The sequence below is a fragment of the Brachypodium distachyon genome, chromosome 1 (genome assembly GCF_000005505.3).
Source record: "Brachypodium distachyon strain Bd21 chromosome 1, Brachypodium_distachyon_v3.0, whole genome shotgun sequence".
NCBI classification, from domain to species: domain Eukaryota; kingdom Viridiplantae; phylum Streptophyta; class Magnoliopsida; order Poales; family Poaceae; genus Brachypodium; species Brachypodium distachyon.
This window is the reverse complement of record NC_016131.3, coordinates 68,359,007-68,378,713: the sequence shown is the minus strand read 5'-3', so window position 1 is coordinate 68,378,713 and position 19,707 is coordinate 68,359,007. Positions and strand designations below refer to the sequence as shown.

The window sequence follows — 19,707 nt, the reverse complement described above, 5'->3', positions numbered from 1 at the left end:
GCCGGTGGCCGAGATGTTGAGCAGTGATATTGAGTCTGGTCCGACATATTAATCAACATATTTAATTTTCTTTATAAATTTATAAATCGTTGGGCGACAATTTTTTGTGCATCTACTGCATTTCTCGATGACTTTTAGGTCGATAAACCCCTTTTGAATTAAACCACTTCAATAAGAAAAGGGCCGCACAGAATAGCCCTATCTCCATCTTATCTCCCAATTCCCAGGCTCGGTGCGCCAGGCGCGCTCCTCCGGCATGGCGTCCATCACCCTCCTCTCCCTCGCTCCCACCGCTACCTTCCTCCACCTCCCCGCTTGCACCGCCTCCTCCTCCCCCTTCGCCGCCATTTCCCGTCCCCTCCTCACCGTTCGCCGGGCACCCCCCCTCCGCGCGCGCGCTCCTCGCCGCGTCACCGTTGTGTGCAGCGCTGCGGCGGCGGCCTCGGAGGCAGAGCCCGTGGAGAAGTTCCGGCTCGACAACCTTAGTCCTCAGAAGGGGTCGCGGCAGCGGCCGAAGCGGAAGGGGCGTGGTATCTCGGCGGGGCAGGGCGCGAGCTGCGGGTTCGGCATGCGCGGGCAGAAGTCGCGCTCAGGACCCGGCGTCCGGCGAGGATTCGAGGGCGGGCAAATGCCTCTCTACCGCCGTCTACCTAAGCTCCGCGGAATTGCTGGCGGTGAGTTCCTTCAAGAAGCCTCCCGTACCCTCATCATTTGAAGCCCTTATACACTACCAATTTCTATCTCACTTCTACATTGTTCATACAATGTGCTCAATTAGCTTAGAAGTATACGACGCAGTGAGAATGCATTAGTAACCGTGCTTTGGGAATGACTGTGATTGGCATATAACGTGATGCTAGTTCTACCCTGCCTTTTCAGGAATGCATATCGGGTTGCCAAAATACGTGCCGTTCAATTTACGAGACATAGCACAGGGTGGGTTCAAGGATGGTGAGGAGATTTCATTGGAGTCCCTGAAATCAAAGGGTTTGATCAATCCATCTGGCCGAGAAAGAAAGCTTCCACTCAAGGTACAACCTATGATGATCATCTCTTTGTTGCAGCATTGTCTTCTTTACATGTTATCTGTGGAACTTGTGGTGCGAGATGACTGTGCTGCTGAAATCTGAGTGTCCTTGCATTTGCATCTTTAGCTTAACTTCTGGCCAGTGAGTTCAGTATATCTGATCGAAATGTGGTACAGAGCTTTAGTTGCATGTATTACTGGATGGCTAGTCTACTTCATTGGTGCCTGAGCTAATCTGTCCATAGAAGCATTCCATAATGTTTAGTTGCTTATGTTATTGGATTTAGTGGCCAGTCTGCTGATTCTCATACTTCTCAAATGTTGTTGCATCATGAGTGCCTGAACTCGTCTAAGTGTCTATTGAAGCAGTGGCCTAGAGCAAAAACCATGTAAATTTGTCTTTTGAAATCCAAAAATTCATTCAAATTTAGTGCATAGGAGTATTTAGCCCCAGGCGCAGGACTCTGCTGGCTGCCTGGCTCTGCCCTGTATAGAAGCAACTACCAAGGACAGGAGCTTGAGTCTCAAATTATCTACTGAGAGCTTGGTATCATTTTTTTGTCAGCTCGTGTTGGATGAGCACCATATGGTGCATTGAGTGTTTCTGTTAACAATATTTCCATTGGCTACTCTTAAGATCTATGAAGTATGAAAAGTTGAAAACCATATTGGGCGATTAGATATCACAAAGAAGTGGGTAGTTGCTATCAACGTAAACACATATTAATGTGCAGAACCCTTAGTCCCTAACACAATCCTGCATGCAGCAGGCATCAGTCCACTGCAGACTGCGCCATCAATATGTTAAATAGCTAATACTATTACCCGAAGTCTTATGCATCTTCAGCATGAGTTTGTTCACAGATGTTATATAATTTTTGTAACGTGATGATGAGATTAACAGTCCAATATAAGTGTTCATTTTCTGCAAGCCTGTAACTGGAAACATGCAAGTAAAAACTTCTTGTAAGTCAGACAGCTTACCTTTTCTCATAGAATAATGCTAATATCTATTCATGTTCCTGTCATGGGCGTACATCCCTACAGGGCCACAGCCCTAGGTATCCATATAAGGGACAATATCCCATTAGCATCTAAATTAGTTAGGCACGAGATAAGATAGGAATATTGAGATATGGTTTGTTAGGAAAGTAGAGATATGGTTTCTTGGATGTCAAGTCAAGTCTTCCCTATATAAAGGGCCCCCTGTAACCGTTATGAGGCAAGCAAGAATAAACCAATCTAGTTATACCTCCTTCCTGCCCTTGAGGTGCGGCTGCCTTTCATGGCGCCGTCGCGCCTCTTGGGTCCAGGGTCACCTCGTACAGGCCCTAAAGCCATTATCCCCCATGTCGTGAACCTGGTTCATGACAGTTCCACAAGTAGATTTTCTCGAGTACTCACTCAGACTATAAGTAGATTCCATCCATGGTAGGCAAGAGTAGCAACCGAATTCTTGTTGCAGTAAAAGAATTTGATTACACCCTTGCATTAGTGGCAAATATATGGTACGCAAGAGTAGTTGAATATGCAGGTAGTTTGTGCCCTGTTGTTAATGCATAAAAGCAAGACTGCAATATAATTAGCTTGACAGCTCAAAAATATTGTCCAACCATGCCGTGTTGTTAATAAAGGGGATCTTCAATAGCAGGGTGTTGAACTTTGCTTTGTACTTCCATATGTAACTTGATTGGTCTTCCTGTATCCTTGCTGTGAGAGATACATCTTGTCAACATCAAGCAAACCATGATAAAACATGGGGCCTTTTCCTTCCACCTTCAGAAGAATGCCCATGTTGTATGAACTGCGGGTAGTTCAGTACAAATTAACCGATTCATGAACAGTGTTACAGTAGCATATCCTTTAGAATGAACAATGTCATTCCTGAGGTGCCAAGCACTCCAAAGCATAAAGCATAAGAACCAATCTCAGTTTCCTTTTGCTAATTAAATCCAACTACAAAGTAAACCGGTCCGGTTCTGTATACCTGCACATATGTTCTGCTGGAATACTGCAGTGTCGATGCTAAATTGCTAATCATGTCGCAGAGCTCTAGCCTTCAAACACATGACAATCACATAGTAGTTATCCTCGTGAGCCAACCCACAAATGTCACAAGTACCAGAAGTTTCCATAGTTCGCCACTTGTGAATGCCATTTTGTTTGGTCTATCCGTCTATGACTGCATGTTAATGTTTTGTTTACCCATTTGTAGATTTTAGGAGATGGTGATGTATCAGTGAAGTTGAACATCAAGGCTGGGGCATTCTCTTCCTCGGCCAAGGAGAAACTCGAGGCAGCTGGCTGTACTTTAACTCTGCTGCCCAAGCGGAAGAAATGGCTACCAGCATCTTATGTGAAGAACCAAGCTCGTGCTGAAGAGTACTTTAGCAAGAAAAATGGCGGCACCGGAGAACCTGATGAAGCCTCCACGTAGAGTTCATATACACTGTACTGCTCTGCCCTTCTCTTTAGCATTTATTTTATTGCTCCCATCTCGTTTCAAAATTTCCATGTACCATGAATTTTGTCTTTATGTGATATACAAGTATTTTCTGCCCTTACTTTTGGTAAAATGTGACCATGCATTAATGCATAGCCCCTTTTATTGGGCGTTCTCAAGAGAAAGAGTATATTCTACAAATCACCATGCAAATAGAGCATTTCTAAAACAGAAGTACAAAACAATAGGTTGAAGAATTTTTCCTCATAGCGTAAAGCTCAGTAGTGATATACTGCACCAGGTTATAGGAATCAACTTTTCATGTTTTAAAAACACTAGCATGGTGTCCCACGCACATGTGCGGGAAATGGCCGTAATCATCTTTAGTTGTTGGGCTAACTAACTTATGTATGTGTTATTAGGTATTTTTTTAAACACCTGGTCAACAGTTAGACGTGTCCTTTGGTGTGTGATATTATTTAGTGCTATACCTCCAATTCACAAATGTAAGTAATTTTAGTGTGTTTTGACTCCGCCGAACCAAAATGCAAATCCTTCTAGACCTGAAGTGTTTTTGCCCCTAGTGCTCCCATTTGGCCCTTTACTTAGCAGGATTGCAGGAAGTTAGTCTATAAAACTAGAATTTATTGTGTTTCGAAAAAAATAAAAATATTGTAGAAACAATAGAAGGAAGGCGATGGCCTTTTACCTACACCTTAATTATCGAATGGGGTATTTTGCAAGAAGTTCAGATCAACAACGAAATGTATTGTGGGCCAGCAATCGGGTTGTTGTAACTGAGACAGCCGATCAATTGTGTTACATTCACAAAATTAAAGTTTGAACATGTGCACCAGTCAACTTAAATATGCTATGCTACCAACATTAATTATATAAAAAAAATTGATCGAATAAAGTATACTATATTACAGTACAGTTTGAATTAATCAATTCTATGAAAAAAATATATACAGCTGCGCAATTAACTTAAAATTTGTTTCATTGTAGGAATTAATTAACTTACTTGACATGGGCGCTCATTTACGTGATCGGTATAAAGAAAAAATACAATTCAGCTGATGCTATCAACTCGTGTTTTGTACGCGTGCTTATGATCATCTTTGATTTGTGTTTTCTCTGCATATGCATGTGTATGCTATGGTTGATCAATTGATCCATCGGGGTTGTTAAGAAGAATTAGATATATTAGAGAAAACATATCGTACATATTCTGCCCATGCACTTCCGCAGTACATAAAGAGAGCCAGGCAGGAGCAGATGGCTCCGTCACCCCCTTTTGTGCTGCTGAAAAAGCAGTCCAGGTCACTCATAGGTTACAGGCTGTATGAAGTTTAATTGGACTTTGTGCTCCTTTGGTTAGAAGTGCAATGCATGTAGATCATGCAGCACTGAGTAGGGCGCTGTATCGCACATCATGTTCTGTATCTAATATCGGTTGCTTCTTAGGCAACACACTGTGATGAACCAAAGGGATCTAGAAGAAAATAGGGGAATCACAGAATCCATTTACGTGATGTCTGCACCGTGAGTCCGTGATCCATCTCCTGTGATTTATTCTAACGGTTGTGATTTGTTTGAGCACAACTACAATGATCTATCAGCTGAGATCTATTTACATATCGTTATGAATATCTATTGGTTGCCTTTTATATGAATCTCTCGATCTTCTTCTTGCCATTTTATTCTTTTCTTCGCTGTGGTAACATCATGCAAGGAGAAACATCTGTGATGACACCGTATAATACAAGAGGGTCTATCTACAGAGTTATATCTTATGATAATTTGGGTTATTTGATACAAAAAATATATTGAATCAGCATCCCAGTTTCTAAATTTATGATCCCCTCTTGTAAACCTTTGGGCCTGTTAATTGTGCATGTAGGTCTTTCGTGATTTCTGGACAGTGGACAGCATGCATATATGGTGCACTGTTCTCCACTGAAAAGAATCTGCAATTATTATACAGGGGTGCAACTCATTCTATACAGGCATAACATTGATTTTTGAACACAACATTTCAACAAAGCTCATCCTAAGGTTGCGTGTTTGAAGAAGTTAGATTAGGACAGACATGGTATATATAGGTTGATTGACTGCTTGTTAAACAGGGATGTGTAGTTAAATACAGGCATGTTCTATATGATAAATCTTTGTATGACCTATGGAATAATGGAGTAAACGCTGACTTAGTGGCTTTGCCACAAGGAATTTCTCTTTGACCTTTTGACTTAATCTGCCAGTATGGACAGCACATTTCCCCTGGAAACTGAAGATTGAACCTTCCTGTTCTCTCGCGGAGTGGGTGAACCATGAATTCCAGTTGGTGTTCCTACACAAACATTACTGTACTGTTTTTCTATGATTGCTCAAACATAAATGCCTATCAAGTACTAGCGCTTCCCTGTCCCGAGGGCTTGTCCTGTCACTATTTGGGCGACGCATGTCCATAATTGTTGGGCTGATCTGTACCATCATGTTTTTCTTTTGGTGAATATGTTCCCCTTTTCTTGATACCTCCAGACATTATCACTTCTTTATTTAATTGGCTTACTGCGTCTCGTTTCAGTTGCTTACATCCGTCATCGAATTATCTCCCATTTCTATCTTTCTCTTGTTATGTCTTCCACCGTTTCTTTGGAAACTTCATTCCATCCAAGTACTGTTAGTGTTTTTTTTTTCTGAAAGGAGGATAAACTTTGGTCTCTGCATCGATTGATGCACACACCAAGTACTATTTGTTTATGGTTGTTGAGATGAGCATACATATCCTCGGCACTATTTTAAACCAAATCATCTAATTAATCTATTATGTTGATTTCCTATGGACGTTGTGTGATATTTTGACTGGTTATATATGGATATCCAATCTTCAGTAGTTTAATACACCATCGACTGTTAAGCAAGGCACTAACCTGTTCATTAAGCATCTGAAGTCTATGATCACTATAAATATTTGAACAATACGCAAGTCCATACCCTTTAGCAACAGTTTAAAACTTTGCTGGAAATATCCTCGCAAACTCTGGATTGACTGATGGACGCCACGAATTGCAATTTCCTGCAGTTTCAAGCGAAGTTGCTAGATAAAAAAAAACAAGCAAGATACAGAGTCGTTGTTGTATATAGTTAATCACACTAAGGGAGGTAATGACGGAATTACACGTGTGCACATGTATGCTTAGCAAGTAAGATTTCTTCTGAACGAGTGTAACAGGTTGTTTCTTCCATTGTCAACGCTTCATGCTGCTTTGGTTTCAAATGGAAAACTGATGAGAAGACTCCCCCGCCAAAGGCAAAGGGATCGGATATCTCGCTCATGTATTTTGCATGTGAGAAGACAGAAGATTTATCCTCACTACTGCTTTGTCGAGCTAAATTTGTGGCGAAAAGTTAGCTACAAGCCCACAAGTCGGAATACATTCCAGGACTCAGACTTCTTGCGTATGTTCGGAGATTATAGGATGGTAAACATTAGGTTGTTGTGAGCATTGCTGTGTGCATCTGACTATCTGAGGATGCAGAGAGCCAGAGACCGAGAGTTTAGTTTTTTTTATTTTAGCGACAGCAGAAGAAAATGACTTCAGAATTGGTAAGGACAGCACCATCACCTAGTTCTGCTTCTCATTCTCATATTTATCGATCACCATGGACTCCAGAAAGATGGAATCGCTGTTGATCACTGTTCGTAAAATCACTCCATTTTTCTTTCGCACAAGTGCGGTACAACGAAACTGGCTGCCAGGTCACTGAGAAACTGCAGATCGCCATTAAGATACTACTACTATACGCATGCTGTTGAGACGAAAATGCCTGTACGGCACTGGAGACAGTACGCGGCTTTTCTTGATACTTCAGAAAACTGGCTAAACTTTGGTTGAGGCGAGGGGAGAGTAATGATAATGTTTAAGTACAGTACTGCTAATAGACAAACGTAATTATTCGCCACAGGGTTCTTCCCGTTCGAAAACCTGTACTGTCAATCTAGTATCAAACATAGTGAATGCTTGACAGCGTCTTCGGTCTTCCGTCTCTTAGTTGTCCACTTTACGGAGTGATTCCGAGCAGCACACGGTTGATGGTTCTCGAAACTCCTGGCCGATAGGAGATGGGAGGAGCAACGGCAAGCCTTTTCACCTTTTTCCAGTAGCCCCGGCCGGACCAAGCCGACCTCAGGATGACAACTAGCCCAAGTCGTGCATGCCTGCGTGTCTGTCTGAACTCTGAAGCCTGAACTTTTTTTTTTTGTAAAGGGGGAATTTATTGATCAACAGCACAGTACAGAGGTTAGACTAAAAGAGCTTAGGCTAGGATGTTTACATAGTTGAATTAGAGGGCAAGGAGAACCTCTATGAGAGCTGTTGATACAAGAGTACATTGGAGAACATCCTGAGAATTTCCTAGCTTTGCAGGCTAGCTGATGAGTTGTCCCTGGGAGTAAAGATTACCTTAGTCTTCGGCATATCATGAATATTTAGAATTTGATCAACTTGGGTTCTGATGTTCCAATGTCCTGGTGCATTGTAGATGTTGTAGTAAAATAAAATTCTTATATGGGCTGAGCCGTAAATCCTACGTGGCGACGACCAAGTCAACATTTCGCCAGCACGGATCAAGACGCCTACGTGGCGCGGTCAATCCTACGTGACAAAGAAAGACTAGTCAACGAGTCAAGCATCTCATGCCATGGTCAAAGAGTCAAATAAGTTAGAGTGGGGGGGCAAGAAAAGTGAGAGGAGGGGGCCCTTAGTTCATGGTGGACTATAGACCAAATCTTACTTTTCTCACATGGTGCACACAAAAGCTATGGACCAAAGGAGCTACTTTTATCATTTTGTCCCCACTTTTCTCTCTCCCTCAAGGGTAGCCATGGTCATTTGTCATGGACCCCTAGGCTATAAATACCCCCCATGAGGGCATGTATCACTCACTCTCAACTTGAATAAACTCAAGGGGAGAGAGTTAGAGACTCTTGCAAAGAGCTCTAGTTTCGAGATCCGGGAAGACGCGTTCGGTCCGGACTCGAAGGAGAAGTGGTTGGGTTAGAGTTCCGAGGGTAGCTTCACCTCGATACTTGGAAAGACGCGTTCGGTCCAACTATAAGGTGGCCCCGACGAACCTCTCGCCGAAAGGTGTCTTGGGAAGATCCGCTCGGCCCAAACCCTAGGCTAACAACCCCCTCGAGGCCTTTCCTAACATAGGATTAAGTCGCACCCGCAGGGTCAACCAAACCTATTCAAAAAATATCGACGCGTCAACTTGTCCAAGTGTACGACGACCTTCGCTATCAGGCCGGCGTACACGCCCTACCTTTATCCCCGTGCTTGTGCCATCGAGCATCGGCATCCCTTACTCTAATTGTTGTCGAGAACAACAACAGTAGACATCTTTGCTGCTGCAGGCCGAAGCAAGAACTTGGTTGTCCGTGAGCTGATTAGCTTCTTTGACCTGTAGACCTGCAAGAAGAAGAGCCACCAAGAGTGCTCCCATTGCTTCTGCTTGGAGGGCAGAAGAAACGGGTGCAGACGAGGCCTGTATCTACGCTGTCCATCTGGTACAGGGAGCCAGTGAGTCTATGAAGATGCCTAAACCTGCAGAAACTAGAGCATCAGGTTGAGACGACGAAAGCCTCCAAGCTGCGTCTGAGTAGATGTTGAAGCCAGCAAGGTGGGCCGAGTTGTTCTTGTTAGCTGGGGTACTGCTCGTAGCAGGTAGAGCACGACATTCAAGGTCAGCACCTGCAATAAGACTTTTTGCATTCGGAGCCACCTAAAGAGGAGTCGAAATTTTCCTGCTGAACAAATAATTATTCCTAGATTTCCAAAGGCACCAGACAAAAGTGAAGACTTTGTTTATGTTGGCTTGAGGATGATTAGAGCTGAGAATAGCCTGAAGTATTTGAAAAAGAGAAGTTGATTGAAGAGCAAAAACTTCAGAGCGAAGGTACCAAGGAGTTGTAAACCAGGCTGCTTTGGCGAAGGGGCAAAGGAAAAATATATGAATTTCGTCCTCCAACGCGCCACACCTGCTACAATTTTTCTTAATGTGAATCGAATATTTACTAGCTCTTTTACCTGTAGGGAGAGCTTTCCTCAAGAGGCGCCAAGAGAAAGTCTTGATTCTCGGAAGTATGCTTTTGTCTTTCCAAATGGCCATCAACATCGCCTTTTCTTGTGAAGTAATAGTGGACAAAGAAGAGTTGTTTTGTAAAGCTTGAGCACAGTACATGTAAGCATTTTTAGTAGAGCAAAGACCGGAGGAGCCGTGCTTCCAACAAAGAATATCTAGGCCTTGTCCCTGAATTATCGGCGTTTGAAGAATAACATTAGCAACGGGTGCTTCAAAGAGCTGAATAATGAGGTTGTGATTCCAGTATTTAGAATTAGGGAGCCAGAGATCTTTGACTTGCGTGGGATAAATAAAAGGGGTAGGTTGGATCTTCGGATGATCATGAATATCTTCCCAAATAGGACATCAAGGATCACTCCAGATTGAAGAGTTGCCATCTCTGAGTTGATAAAAACAGGAGGAATGAATGATGGGGTGTACTTTCAAGATAGAGGCCCAAAAGGCAGATTTAGGATTGTTGGAACAAGGTTTCCAGAAGGAAGAATCGGGGAAGTACTTGGATTTGAGAATAAGAGTGAGATGGCTTTGAGGGTCATTAGCAATTCTCCAGGCAGAGGCAACTAGGAGGCTTTTGTTCATGGCCTGTAAATCTCTAACACCAAGACCGCCAAGACTTTTCGGTTTGCAAATATCAGACCAAGCTCTAAGGCATAATGGTTTGGTTTGCACACCTTACCTAACTCCAGTCCACCAAAAGTTTCTGATGATGGTCGTGAGTTTAGCAAGAAACTTTTTGGGAAAAAGGAAGTTGGACATATAGTAGATAGGGATGGAGGAAAAAACCGAATTGACGAGGGTGAGTCTGCCTGCATGAGAGAGCTTGTTAGCCTTGAATCCATTGAGCTTGTTGTTGAATTTGTCAATAATGAAGTTGTAGGCTGATGCTCTGTCTTTAGCTGGAAGGATGAGGGGGTGGCCTAGGTGCAAGTGCTATTGTCAAGATTTTGAACAGGAAAGACAGACTTAATTTGGGCCATGGAGTTTTTGTCAACCAATTTACTAAAGAGGATGGCAGATTTACTCCAGTTGAGGGTTTGACCAGAGTGACAACAGAACTCCGTAATGATATTGAAAATGGAATTGGCCTCCTCATAGGAGGCATGGCCACAAATGAGGAGGTCATCAGCATACATGAGAGAATGAATAGGCGGACAGTTGGGCCCAAGCGTAATACCTCGAAGTTGTCTGCTATTCATAGCCTCTTGCAGACTGACCGAAAGTTCATTGATAGCAAGGACAAAAAGATATGGCGACAGAGGACAACCTTGACGAATACCCCTGCTGCTTTGGAATGTACCGAAAGGTTGGCCATTTATGATAACAGAAAAGGTAGGAGAAGTGATACAAGTAATGATTAAATAAATGAAATGATCATGCATCCCTTTACGTACCAGCGCACGACGAATGAAGTGCCATTCAAGTCTATCGAAAGCTTTAGCCAGGTCAATTTTGACCATGAAAGCGGGTTGTTTCCAATATTTAAGGCTGAAAGAGTGAGCAATTTCTTGGGCAATAATAAGATTGTTAGTAATGCGTCAACCTTTGATGAAAGCTTGCTCCATGGGATCAATATAATCAGGAAGATGAAGCTTTAGACGATTAGCAAGAGATTTAGAAATGATCTTATAAGCAACATTGCAGAGGCTGATGGGCCTGAAATCTTGAGGAGAAATTGGAGATATTTTCTTGGGGATTAGAGCAATATGAGTGTCATTCAGGCGAGTAGGAAGAGTACCAGTAGCATAAAAGGAACGAACAAGATTTGTAATGTCATCTCCAATCCAGTCCCAAGCAGCAATATAAAAGGCTACATTAAAACCATCCGGGCCTGGAGAGGCATTCTTTTTCATGGATTTGAGGATCTGGAAGATTTCTTCTTTGTCTGGTACCGAGTAGGTGAAGTCTTCAGAAGAGGTAGGGTACCTATTAATTGACTCCTCCTGAACGTGAGTAGTGGAAGAAGAATAAAAGAGAGTAGCAAAATAATTTAGAAAGGAATTAGCTATGTGTTCAGAATCATAGTGAGTATCACCTGAGCTATCCTTGATGCAAACAATTCTATTTCTTCTTCATCTTTTGAGTACAGACTGATGGAAGAAGGTGGTGTTCCTGTCATTGTGAGTGGCCCAATACTTTTTGGCTCTTTGCTTCAGTTGCTCATTGATCTTGGTTATAATCTCTTCATATTGGGTGGTGAGCAAAGCTTCTTTGTTGTGGTCTTGAAACTGCGGAGGAAGCATCTGAATCTGGTTGATTTGCTCCTGGATGTCATCGAGTTGAGTTTGAAGCGGCTTCTTTTTCTTACACCACTTCCTCAAGGTACCTGCCAGGTTAGTAGTTCTAACAGGAAAGCTTTGATTATGAGAGGAGACCCACTGAGTTTTAGGAACAGATTGAAAATCCTCTTCCATTAGCCACCAATTTTCGAATTTAAAATGAAATCGAGGCCGACGGAAGGAGGAGCCAGTTATGGTAAGACCAGGGGTATGATCAATTAAAATGATAGGAAGATTATAAACGTTTGTATTAGGAAAACTAGCACACCAATCAGCATTAGCAAGACAACTGTCCAGTCTTTCATACACAGGAGTAGAAGTAAAGCGTTTATTGCACCAAGTATAAGCAGGACCATTAAAGGCTAAATCAACTAAGCCACAACGCTTAACAAAATGATTAAAGCATTGTATACGAGAAGCGTTGATATTAGAACTGGACTTTTCATCAGGGTTCATAACATTGTTAAGATCGCCCATACAGAAAACAGGAAGCGCGAGGTTATCATACACAAAAGCTTCTATTTGATCCCAGGTAGCTTGATCAGCACGATGGTACGGGTCGCCATAAATACATATAAGCGCAAAAGTGACCCTTACTACTAACAACTATAGCAAGGATTAGATTACTAGAGGAAAGCTTGACATCAACAGCAGCGTCATCAGTCCACAGAAGCCACAGTTCACCGGCACGACCAATAGAGGGAACGACAATGCTATCACGAATATTGAAATGATTTTTAAGCTCGGAGGAGGTGATCACAGAATTTTTTGTTTCAGCGATAAAAGTTACCAGAGCTTTTGTGGAGTGGAGAAGCTGGGCGAGGTAAACCATTTTGTTGCTGCCAAGTCCCAGGCCAGAACCGCGGCAGTTCCAGGTTACGAGCCTCGTCATTCCAGTGGCGCTAGCACTGACGACGGATGGAGGAGCAATGAATACCCCGAAGCGTTGTGGCCACTGTTCCACGGCCCTAGCTACTAGCTACTGCCTGGCAAAAGCGATGCGGATGATGATGATCGCGTCGCCATTAACTCGCCCCCGCCCCCGTCCACTTCCGCGCCAACCGCAGCGCGGGGCGGGCGAAAGCGTGGCAGGCGAAAGGCCCAGACGAAGCCCCCAATTTGCAATGCTCGGCGCAACCAACACCAACCCGGCGCCAGCCAACAACGCATTTAACGCCTCCCAACCGCGACGACAGCCGTGACGGACTAGCGAGCGCTGCCCTCCATCCCACGCAAACGCAACGCAACGCAACGCCTGTAGTACCCAGCCAGCAGAAATACCCCAACAAAAACGGGCCTTCTCCGGTTCTCCCCAATCGCAATGGCCATCAATCTGCGAGTCCAACGCTGAACCGCGGGGATCGATGCTGGCGCCCAAACTCTCGCGGTCTCGCCCACACTTACGTCCGGTCTCTCTCGCTCGCATTTTAGCACCCGACCCGAACCGATCGATCCACCGAGCTGCCAGTGGCTGCCCACGCCACGCGTCGCGTGATCTCTATGCTAGGAGTATTCTTCAGGTAGGCGTAGTACGTAGTGGGGGCAGGAAGCTCGCGGTCGGTTGGGTCCGAGCCGAATCACATGGCCATGCTGCATGGTAGTTCTAGCTAGCTTGATCAGCGGCTTTGCTTTGTGCTGCCATAAATACATACAAAGCGAGCTTCGTCCTTGGTGTTTTTCCCCTTCCTTTCTTCTGCGTGCTGTAGCTAGTAGCTCCAGTCCAGTGCGTTGTGAGACGGAACAGGAACAGGGGCGTGTGGGGGCGGCTTGATTTCCCTCCAATCCAAAGCTCTCTTCCAGTCGAAGGAAAGAGTCTGTTCAGGGCAAAATCTGCCCGCACGGCAAGTGAAACGCGATTCATTACGTGCCACACTGCTCCTTTAAATTCACGGGGTACTTGCTTCCACAGACGAACCGTCCTTTGGCGCAAAGAAAAGGAAAACGAAACAAGAAACATCAAACAAATTTCCCAAGGGGTCCAGAGGAGGCATCTGTGGTCTCTCCAAGTCAGCGTCCGCATTTATTTGAGAAAAGGTTTTAGTTGGTTGTCAATTAGTACGGTTTTGTTTTCAAGTTGTTTTGGTTTGGGTTTTCTTCAGCTAAAATCCTGACCGGTTGCATGAACCGACAACCGATTTAATCGCGCGTGCGTATGGTCCTAGTGATGAATTCGTTGTGTATTGTGTGACTGCGACTTCAAGTTTGTACATAGATGGATCATGGGTTCGATTCAAATATTTTTTGCTGAAGGATAGACCGTGAATAGTTCGTGCCTGCACTAAAAATACTCCACTTCTGGCGCCAAACAAACTCTGCCACCCGTGCATCCAACTCAGAAACAAATAAATTATACATGTATGCGCGAGGAGAAGAAGAAGTCTTGAAGATCTTTACAGTTGAAAGGAATTAAATTGACAAGCAGGGAAGGCTTGCCCAGCCCAGTGCCTATCAAGGAGCATGCATGCATAGTAGTAGTATACTACAGCAGTGTATCCCTTTCACTCCGGTTACAATATGGATTACAAATCCCCGTGGAAATCGGTGACACGAACAGTTTTGACAACCACGCCCACGTCAACGTCGTGGGATACAGAGATCGATATAGGCAGCAGCTAATTTAAACTCTCCTATGATGAATGATCGATCCCTCCCTTCCGTGACGTCGCGTCCTTCCCACGAGTATCGATCGATTTAATCCCCGTTTTGTTTTTTTTAATAGCGAAGAAAAAAAAAGAGAGCAGAGAAAGATGAGAAAGGAAGTGAAAAAGATCCACCCCGCCACAAAGCTCCAGAGTGAAGCAACGACGCTCTGCGGGACGATCGATCAGAAGATCAGAGCTTGACGACCTCCGGGACTTCGACGGGGTAGCGGTGGATGCAGTCGTCCCATGGCCCGTCGGTGGGCGTCTTGACGGTGCGGAGGCACTTCCAGACGGCGCTGTTGCACTTGAACCCGCTGCCGAATCCGATCTGCCACACGCGGTCGCCCCGGCGCATCCGGCCCTTGGCCTCGATGTAAGCCAGCTCGTACCAGAGCGAGCTGCTGGAGGTGTTGCCGAACCGGTGGAGCGTCATCCGGGACGCCTCCACGTGCCGCGACGACAGCTCCAGGTTCTTCTGCAGCTCGTCGATGACGGCCCGTCCCCCGGCGTGGATGCAGAAGTGCTCGAAGGCGAGCTTGAAGTCCGGGATGTAGGGCTTCCAGCGCTTGTTGATGACCTTGCGGCCCACGAGGCGGAAGAAGAAGAGCAGCTGCTCCGACATGGGCAGCACGAGCGGGCCCATGGTGGTGATGTTGGACTTGAGCGCCTCCCCGGCGATGGCCATGAGCTCCTTGGAGAGCGAGATCCCCGAGTGCCCCTCGTCGTCCTCTTCCTCGTACACGCACCGGTACGCGCGGTCGTCCGCGCCCTTGTGCGTCCGCACCACGTGCAGCAGCCTGTACTTTGCCCGCTTCGCCTCACGCCGCCGGTTCGACAGCAGGATCGCCGCGGCGCCCATCCGGAACAGGCAGTTGGGCAGCAGCATGTCCCGCCGGCTCCCCTTGTAGAAGTTGGGCGTGATGATCTCCGTCGAGATCACCAGCGCGTTCGAGTTCGGGTGCACCTGCTCCAACGAATCGTTCCTTAACTAGTTCATGCAGTACACTGAAGCGAAGCAGTAAAATTTAAGAAATTTAACTACCTGGAGCATGTCGCGTGCGAGGTCGAGGGAGATGAGGCCGGCGCTGCAGCCCATGCCGGAGAGGTTGAAGCTGCGGATGTTGCTGCGGAGCTTGTAGCGGTTGATGATCATGGCGGAGAGGGAAGGGGTCGGCGAGAAGAGGCTGCAGTTGACGACGAGGATGTCGATGTCCTTGGGCTTGAGCCCGGTACGGCGGACGAGGTCGTCGATGGCGTTGAAGATGACGAGCTGGGCCTCGGCCCGGGAAGCCTCCATGCTGGGGTTAGGCGGGATGTAGTGGTTGGCCGGCGGGAGGCAGGTCTCTTCCCCGAGGCCCGACCGCTCGAGGATCCGGGTCTGGAACCGGAGGCTCTTCTCGTTGTTGGCGATGAGCTTGATGTGCTCCATGAAGGTGGTGAAGGGCACCCGGAAGCTCGGGGACGGCTTGTAGCAGCAGTAGTCGACGAGGTAGACGGGCCTGGGCCTGGACATGACGTAGACGGTGCCGACGAAGACGACGAGGAAGGCGGAGCAGAGGATGTGGACGAGGTCCAGGTCGAGGGAGCGCCAGAGCGTGAGGATCTCGCCGGGGCCGAGGCGGGCCAGCTCCAGCGCCGTGGCCGCCATCACCGGCACCAGCAGCAGCGTCAGGAAGTGGTTCACCAGGTACTGGTAACCCAGCTTCACGTACTTGAGCTTCACGGACCCGGAGAAGGAGCCGCTCCCCGGCGCGCTCGGCATGATGGTCGATGGACGCGCCGGCTCTCTGTTTTCTGGCTCCCGTGTAAGTCCCTCCCCTGCTCCGCGCGCTCTCTGTCTGAAGCGTGCCGCTACGTAGGCAGGCACGTATGCGTTTGGTTCTTCGGGTGGGTGTGTTGTGTGGGATGGATGGATGGATGCTAGCTGTGCCGGTGATCGGCCCCGGTTTGGTTGCTGCAGAGAGTGGTGGTGCCCTGGTGGGGTTTAATATAGTGGCGGGCGGCCGGGACAGATGGGCAGTTTAAATGAAGAGACTGGCTACCGCCACCAACCGGAGTGAGTTAGCTTGGCTGGCCACTGGGGGCGCCTCTGCCTCTTCTTCCTTTCCCTTGCTGAACTCGCACCCGCAACCATACCACGGGATCTTCTGCATGCGCGACCACGGTCGACGGTCCGCTGTTTCCCGACGATTTTACTTGTGATCCACAGTTCTACACGCACGTACTTCTCGTGACAAGTGGTACGTAAGTAAGAACGAGCGAGATGCAGATGAAATAATACGGGCTTGCTTGCTCGATTTTGTGTGTGGCTGCAGTTTACAATGTTTACCAGAATTTTATACTGGAGATGTAAATATAGGAGAGATCTCAAATATGGGACGGGAAGGAGACAAAGACAAGAAACAATATGAGCGCTGCTGACACGAGGTCATGATTACCTACATCCGAATTATTAATCTAAGTTGGGATCCCGCGCGCCAGTTAATCAAGCTAAACTGGATATAATCTGCACAGGCTGTCACGTTGCTGCCATCTTATCCCGGATCCGATGATCAAACACAGACTCGTAATGAGTTAGTTCAACAGTTCGCTCTTTTTCTCTCGAAAGCTGATGTGATCGTGTGTGTCTGAGCTCAGGTCCATCCAACAGTCCCATCGATTTGCATCCTCTCTGAAGGAATCGTCAAGCTTTTCACCTTCTTTTTCTTACTTCCTTCAGAAACCGGAGATGCATATCGATCTACGGTCCCGGTAAGTAAATTTTCCTTGCGAGAGTATGGCAATGCATACAATAATTGGACCGATGAATCGGCTCCCTTGCATCTAAAACTTACCGAGCTGAGCTCTCTACGGAGACACCTGTTTCAGACTACATGTGCAAATTACTCCTCAGTTGGTACCTTCTGCTTGTACAATTAAAGCACTCCTGCAGCAAGATCGGCACCATCTCCAGTTTTCGCAAATGGCACTTGCAAGAACTGATCGATTCCTCCATTTTATTTTCTCCCTCATTTGGAGAACTGACAGGGGTTGGGAAATTGGTAGGAGATGCTGGTAACCTGCTCAGGACAACGACGCTCCATTTCTGAAGGCGAACGATTGCTTTTTACGCTGGCTTCTGGTATTGGTAGAACTAGAACCATTTTCCACGGAAACTGGATATATGTATACGAGTACAGAGTACACTAACTTGGTAAAGCACTATAGTAGCATCTCCAGGCAACTGTTGGGCTATTTACTCACAAAATTCAGTACGTACTTCAGTCACCATGTAATGTAGGCCATCACGATCACATGACACCTGCGACCTTAATGTTTGGACAAGCTCTGGCACACACTGGCAAGCAGCTCCAGCTGGATGGGAGGGCCAATCTCCGGATGGCTAGAACTACCGCAGTGCTGCCTTGATACAGTAATATTTTACGATACTATTTTCTTTACGATACTCTGCTCACTCAATGCGGTTCAGACTTCAGACTCGAGATTGCACTGCGACGATCATGACCGATGATGGAAGAGATAACTGCAAGCAGCATCTGACGTCACAGAGGGTTAAAGGCTCGACGGGATCTGTTTCAAGCACCACATATGCAATGACCTAAGCCGAAATAAATTCCCCGACCGTTGCAGGCGCGCGTGCAAGTGGCCAAACCCATCTCCAAATCTCTCGGAGGACAAACAAAAAAAAAAATTCGAAGGAAGATGCACATGCAGTCCCGTAGTCCACACGAATAAGTGTATGTTTAGGTTTAAAATTTGTTCACAAAAGATTGTACTTCTCTCTTTTCAAAACACTTTACACTAGAAAAAAATGTTTCTTTCTCGTTACAAGAAAATCAATCCCAATAACATTTTTTCATGCACTTAACTCATTGGAGATGGAAGAATTAAAGAAGAGAGAGATGGTGATTGACACAATCTCAATGCATTTTTCATCTAACTTGCTATTTCTTTTCAAAATTCCCGCACGTACATTTATTTGCGGACGGAGGAAGAAGTCCTAAAACTATAAGAGATCAGGTGACAAACTACATATTCAGATTTTCCGCCGTTGATTAGCCAGCCTAAGTGAACAGGCAAAGCATTTAGGCAGTTAATCAGGGGTGTGTGCATGTGTGTCAGTATCTGATGCCTCTGTGTGTCTATCTGTTGCCAAGAAAAGCATAAGCAAGACCATCAATGGGCAAATGATAGCGCAACACTATACAGACAAGAGACCATCGCTTGTTCTCTGTTGGCGTGTTAATAAAACTGCACTAGCTCCCTCGTTGTAGATGAAGAGTATACAATAGTTGCAGGACAATGCCCACTAGGATCCTTCTGGACGGATGGTCTTTCTCCGTTGATTGGAGTTGGGCGTTGGGAGGAGGAGCTAGTACAAGCCAAGACGAACACGTGTCCTCCTTCTCCTTCCTTCTACCCCCGTCGTCCGCGTGTACGCCATTGCTCGTCGTCGAACTAGAGCTCATTAAATCTGTACCAGTGCCGGCCTTAATTTGGCACGCCGCAGCTGGTGTACTCCTTATATGTATATCTTGCTTTTGGCTCACGCCTTCTGTACCAGTACCGCCTTGATTTGGCACGCTAAAATATACTCCAACGATATGCTCACTGCTATGCTCATTGCTCAATGATCTTGACCGGTTGGTGACTTGGCGTAACATATATATGTAGCCCCTTCGCTGTCTGCCTTCAGTGCCAGCGCCGGGCGGACACGATCGAGAAACATATCCGTGCTCTTGAAAGGTTAGCTAGCTGCAGTGTGTTCGACAGCATCTGTTAATTAGTTCGCTACAGATTGAACTTGTGTGGTCGACTACTTGTTAACAGTATCGATCGAGCAGCGTCAATCGTTGAAAGCAGTTTTAGCTTGCCATTGTTCCCCTGTGGTTTCGCGGATGCACTTGACTTTGCGAGGATGAGGCTGTGTAATAACTTGTAGTGAATAGCTTGACTTGCTCTAGAAAGGAGGAGAGAAATTTACACTGCCTGACCCAAAGAATCGACCCTTAGCAAATAGAGTCAAGACTTCCAGCAGCTTGGCGAACGATCTTCCGGCGTAATCGCCAGAGATTCCAGTAGCATCCTTTTGGTATTGAGTTCGATTTTTCTTGAGAGCGATTTTCGGTTAGAGGGTTAAAAAGAACACTCGTCTGTCCCACACCAAAGGTT

At 46.0% G+C, this 19,707-nt stretch overlaps 2 protein-coding genes across 11 annotated transcripts; one reads left to right on the top strand and one right to left on the bottom strand.

Annotated features, from left to right (window-relative positions):
* The first annotated feature begins 179 nt into the window (after nt 1–179).
* Nucleotides 180–6,049, top strand: LOC100827203 (50S ribosomal protein L15, chloroplastic). 9 transcript variants are annotated; one of them, XR_730033.3, is made up of 5 exons: nt 180–674; nt 880–1,031; nt 3,243–3,478; nt 4,938–5,015; nt 5,741–6,004. XR_730033.3 is itself a non-coding variant. In XM_010230660.3 (4 exons), exons 1-3 carry the CDS (start codon nt 257–259, stop codon nt 3,462–3,464), a joined length of 792 nt encoding a protein of 263 aa, XP_010228962.1. In that variant the 5' UTR covers nt 180–256; the 3' UTR covers nt 3,465–3,478; nt 5,741–6,049. The 9 variants fall into 9 exon arrangements, 6 of the variants coding, with proteins under 6 accessions (XP_010228962.1, XP_010228961.1, XP_024312066.1 ...); XR_730032.3 differs by having other exon boundaries at nt 5,732–6,004; XR_002961333.1 differs by lacking the exon at nt 5,741–6,004 and adding an exon at nt 5,374–5,695.
* Nucleotides 4,175–16,518, bottom strand: LOC100826902 (3-ketoacyl-CoA synthase 6). Of its 2 annotated transcripts, XM_024456289.1 has the most exons (3): nt 15,578–16,518; nt 14,697–15,499; nt 4,175–4,185 (listed from the first exon to the last, which is right to left on the bottom strand). In XM_024456289.1, exons 1-2 carry the CDS (start codon nt 16,295–16,297, stop codon nt 14,726–14,728), a joined length of 1,494 nt encoding a protein of 497 aa, XP_024312057.1. In that variant the 5' UTR covers nt 16,298–16,518; the 3' UTR covers nt 4,175–4,185; nt 14,697–14,725. The 2 variants fall into 2 exon arrangements, with proteins under 2 accessions (XP_024312057.1, XP_003558474.1); XM_003558426.4 differs by lacking the exon at nt 4,175–4,185 and having other exon boundaries at nt 14,229–15,499.
* Between the last annotated feature and the right edge of the window lie 3,189 nt (nt 16,519–19,707).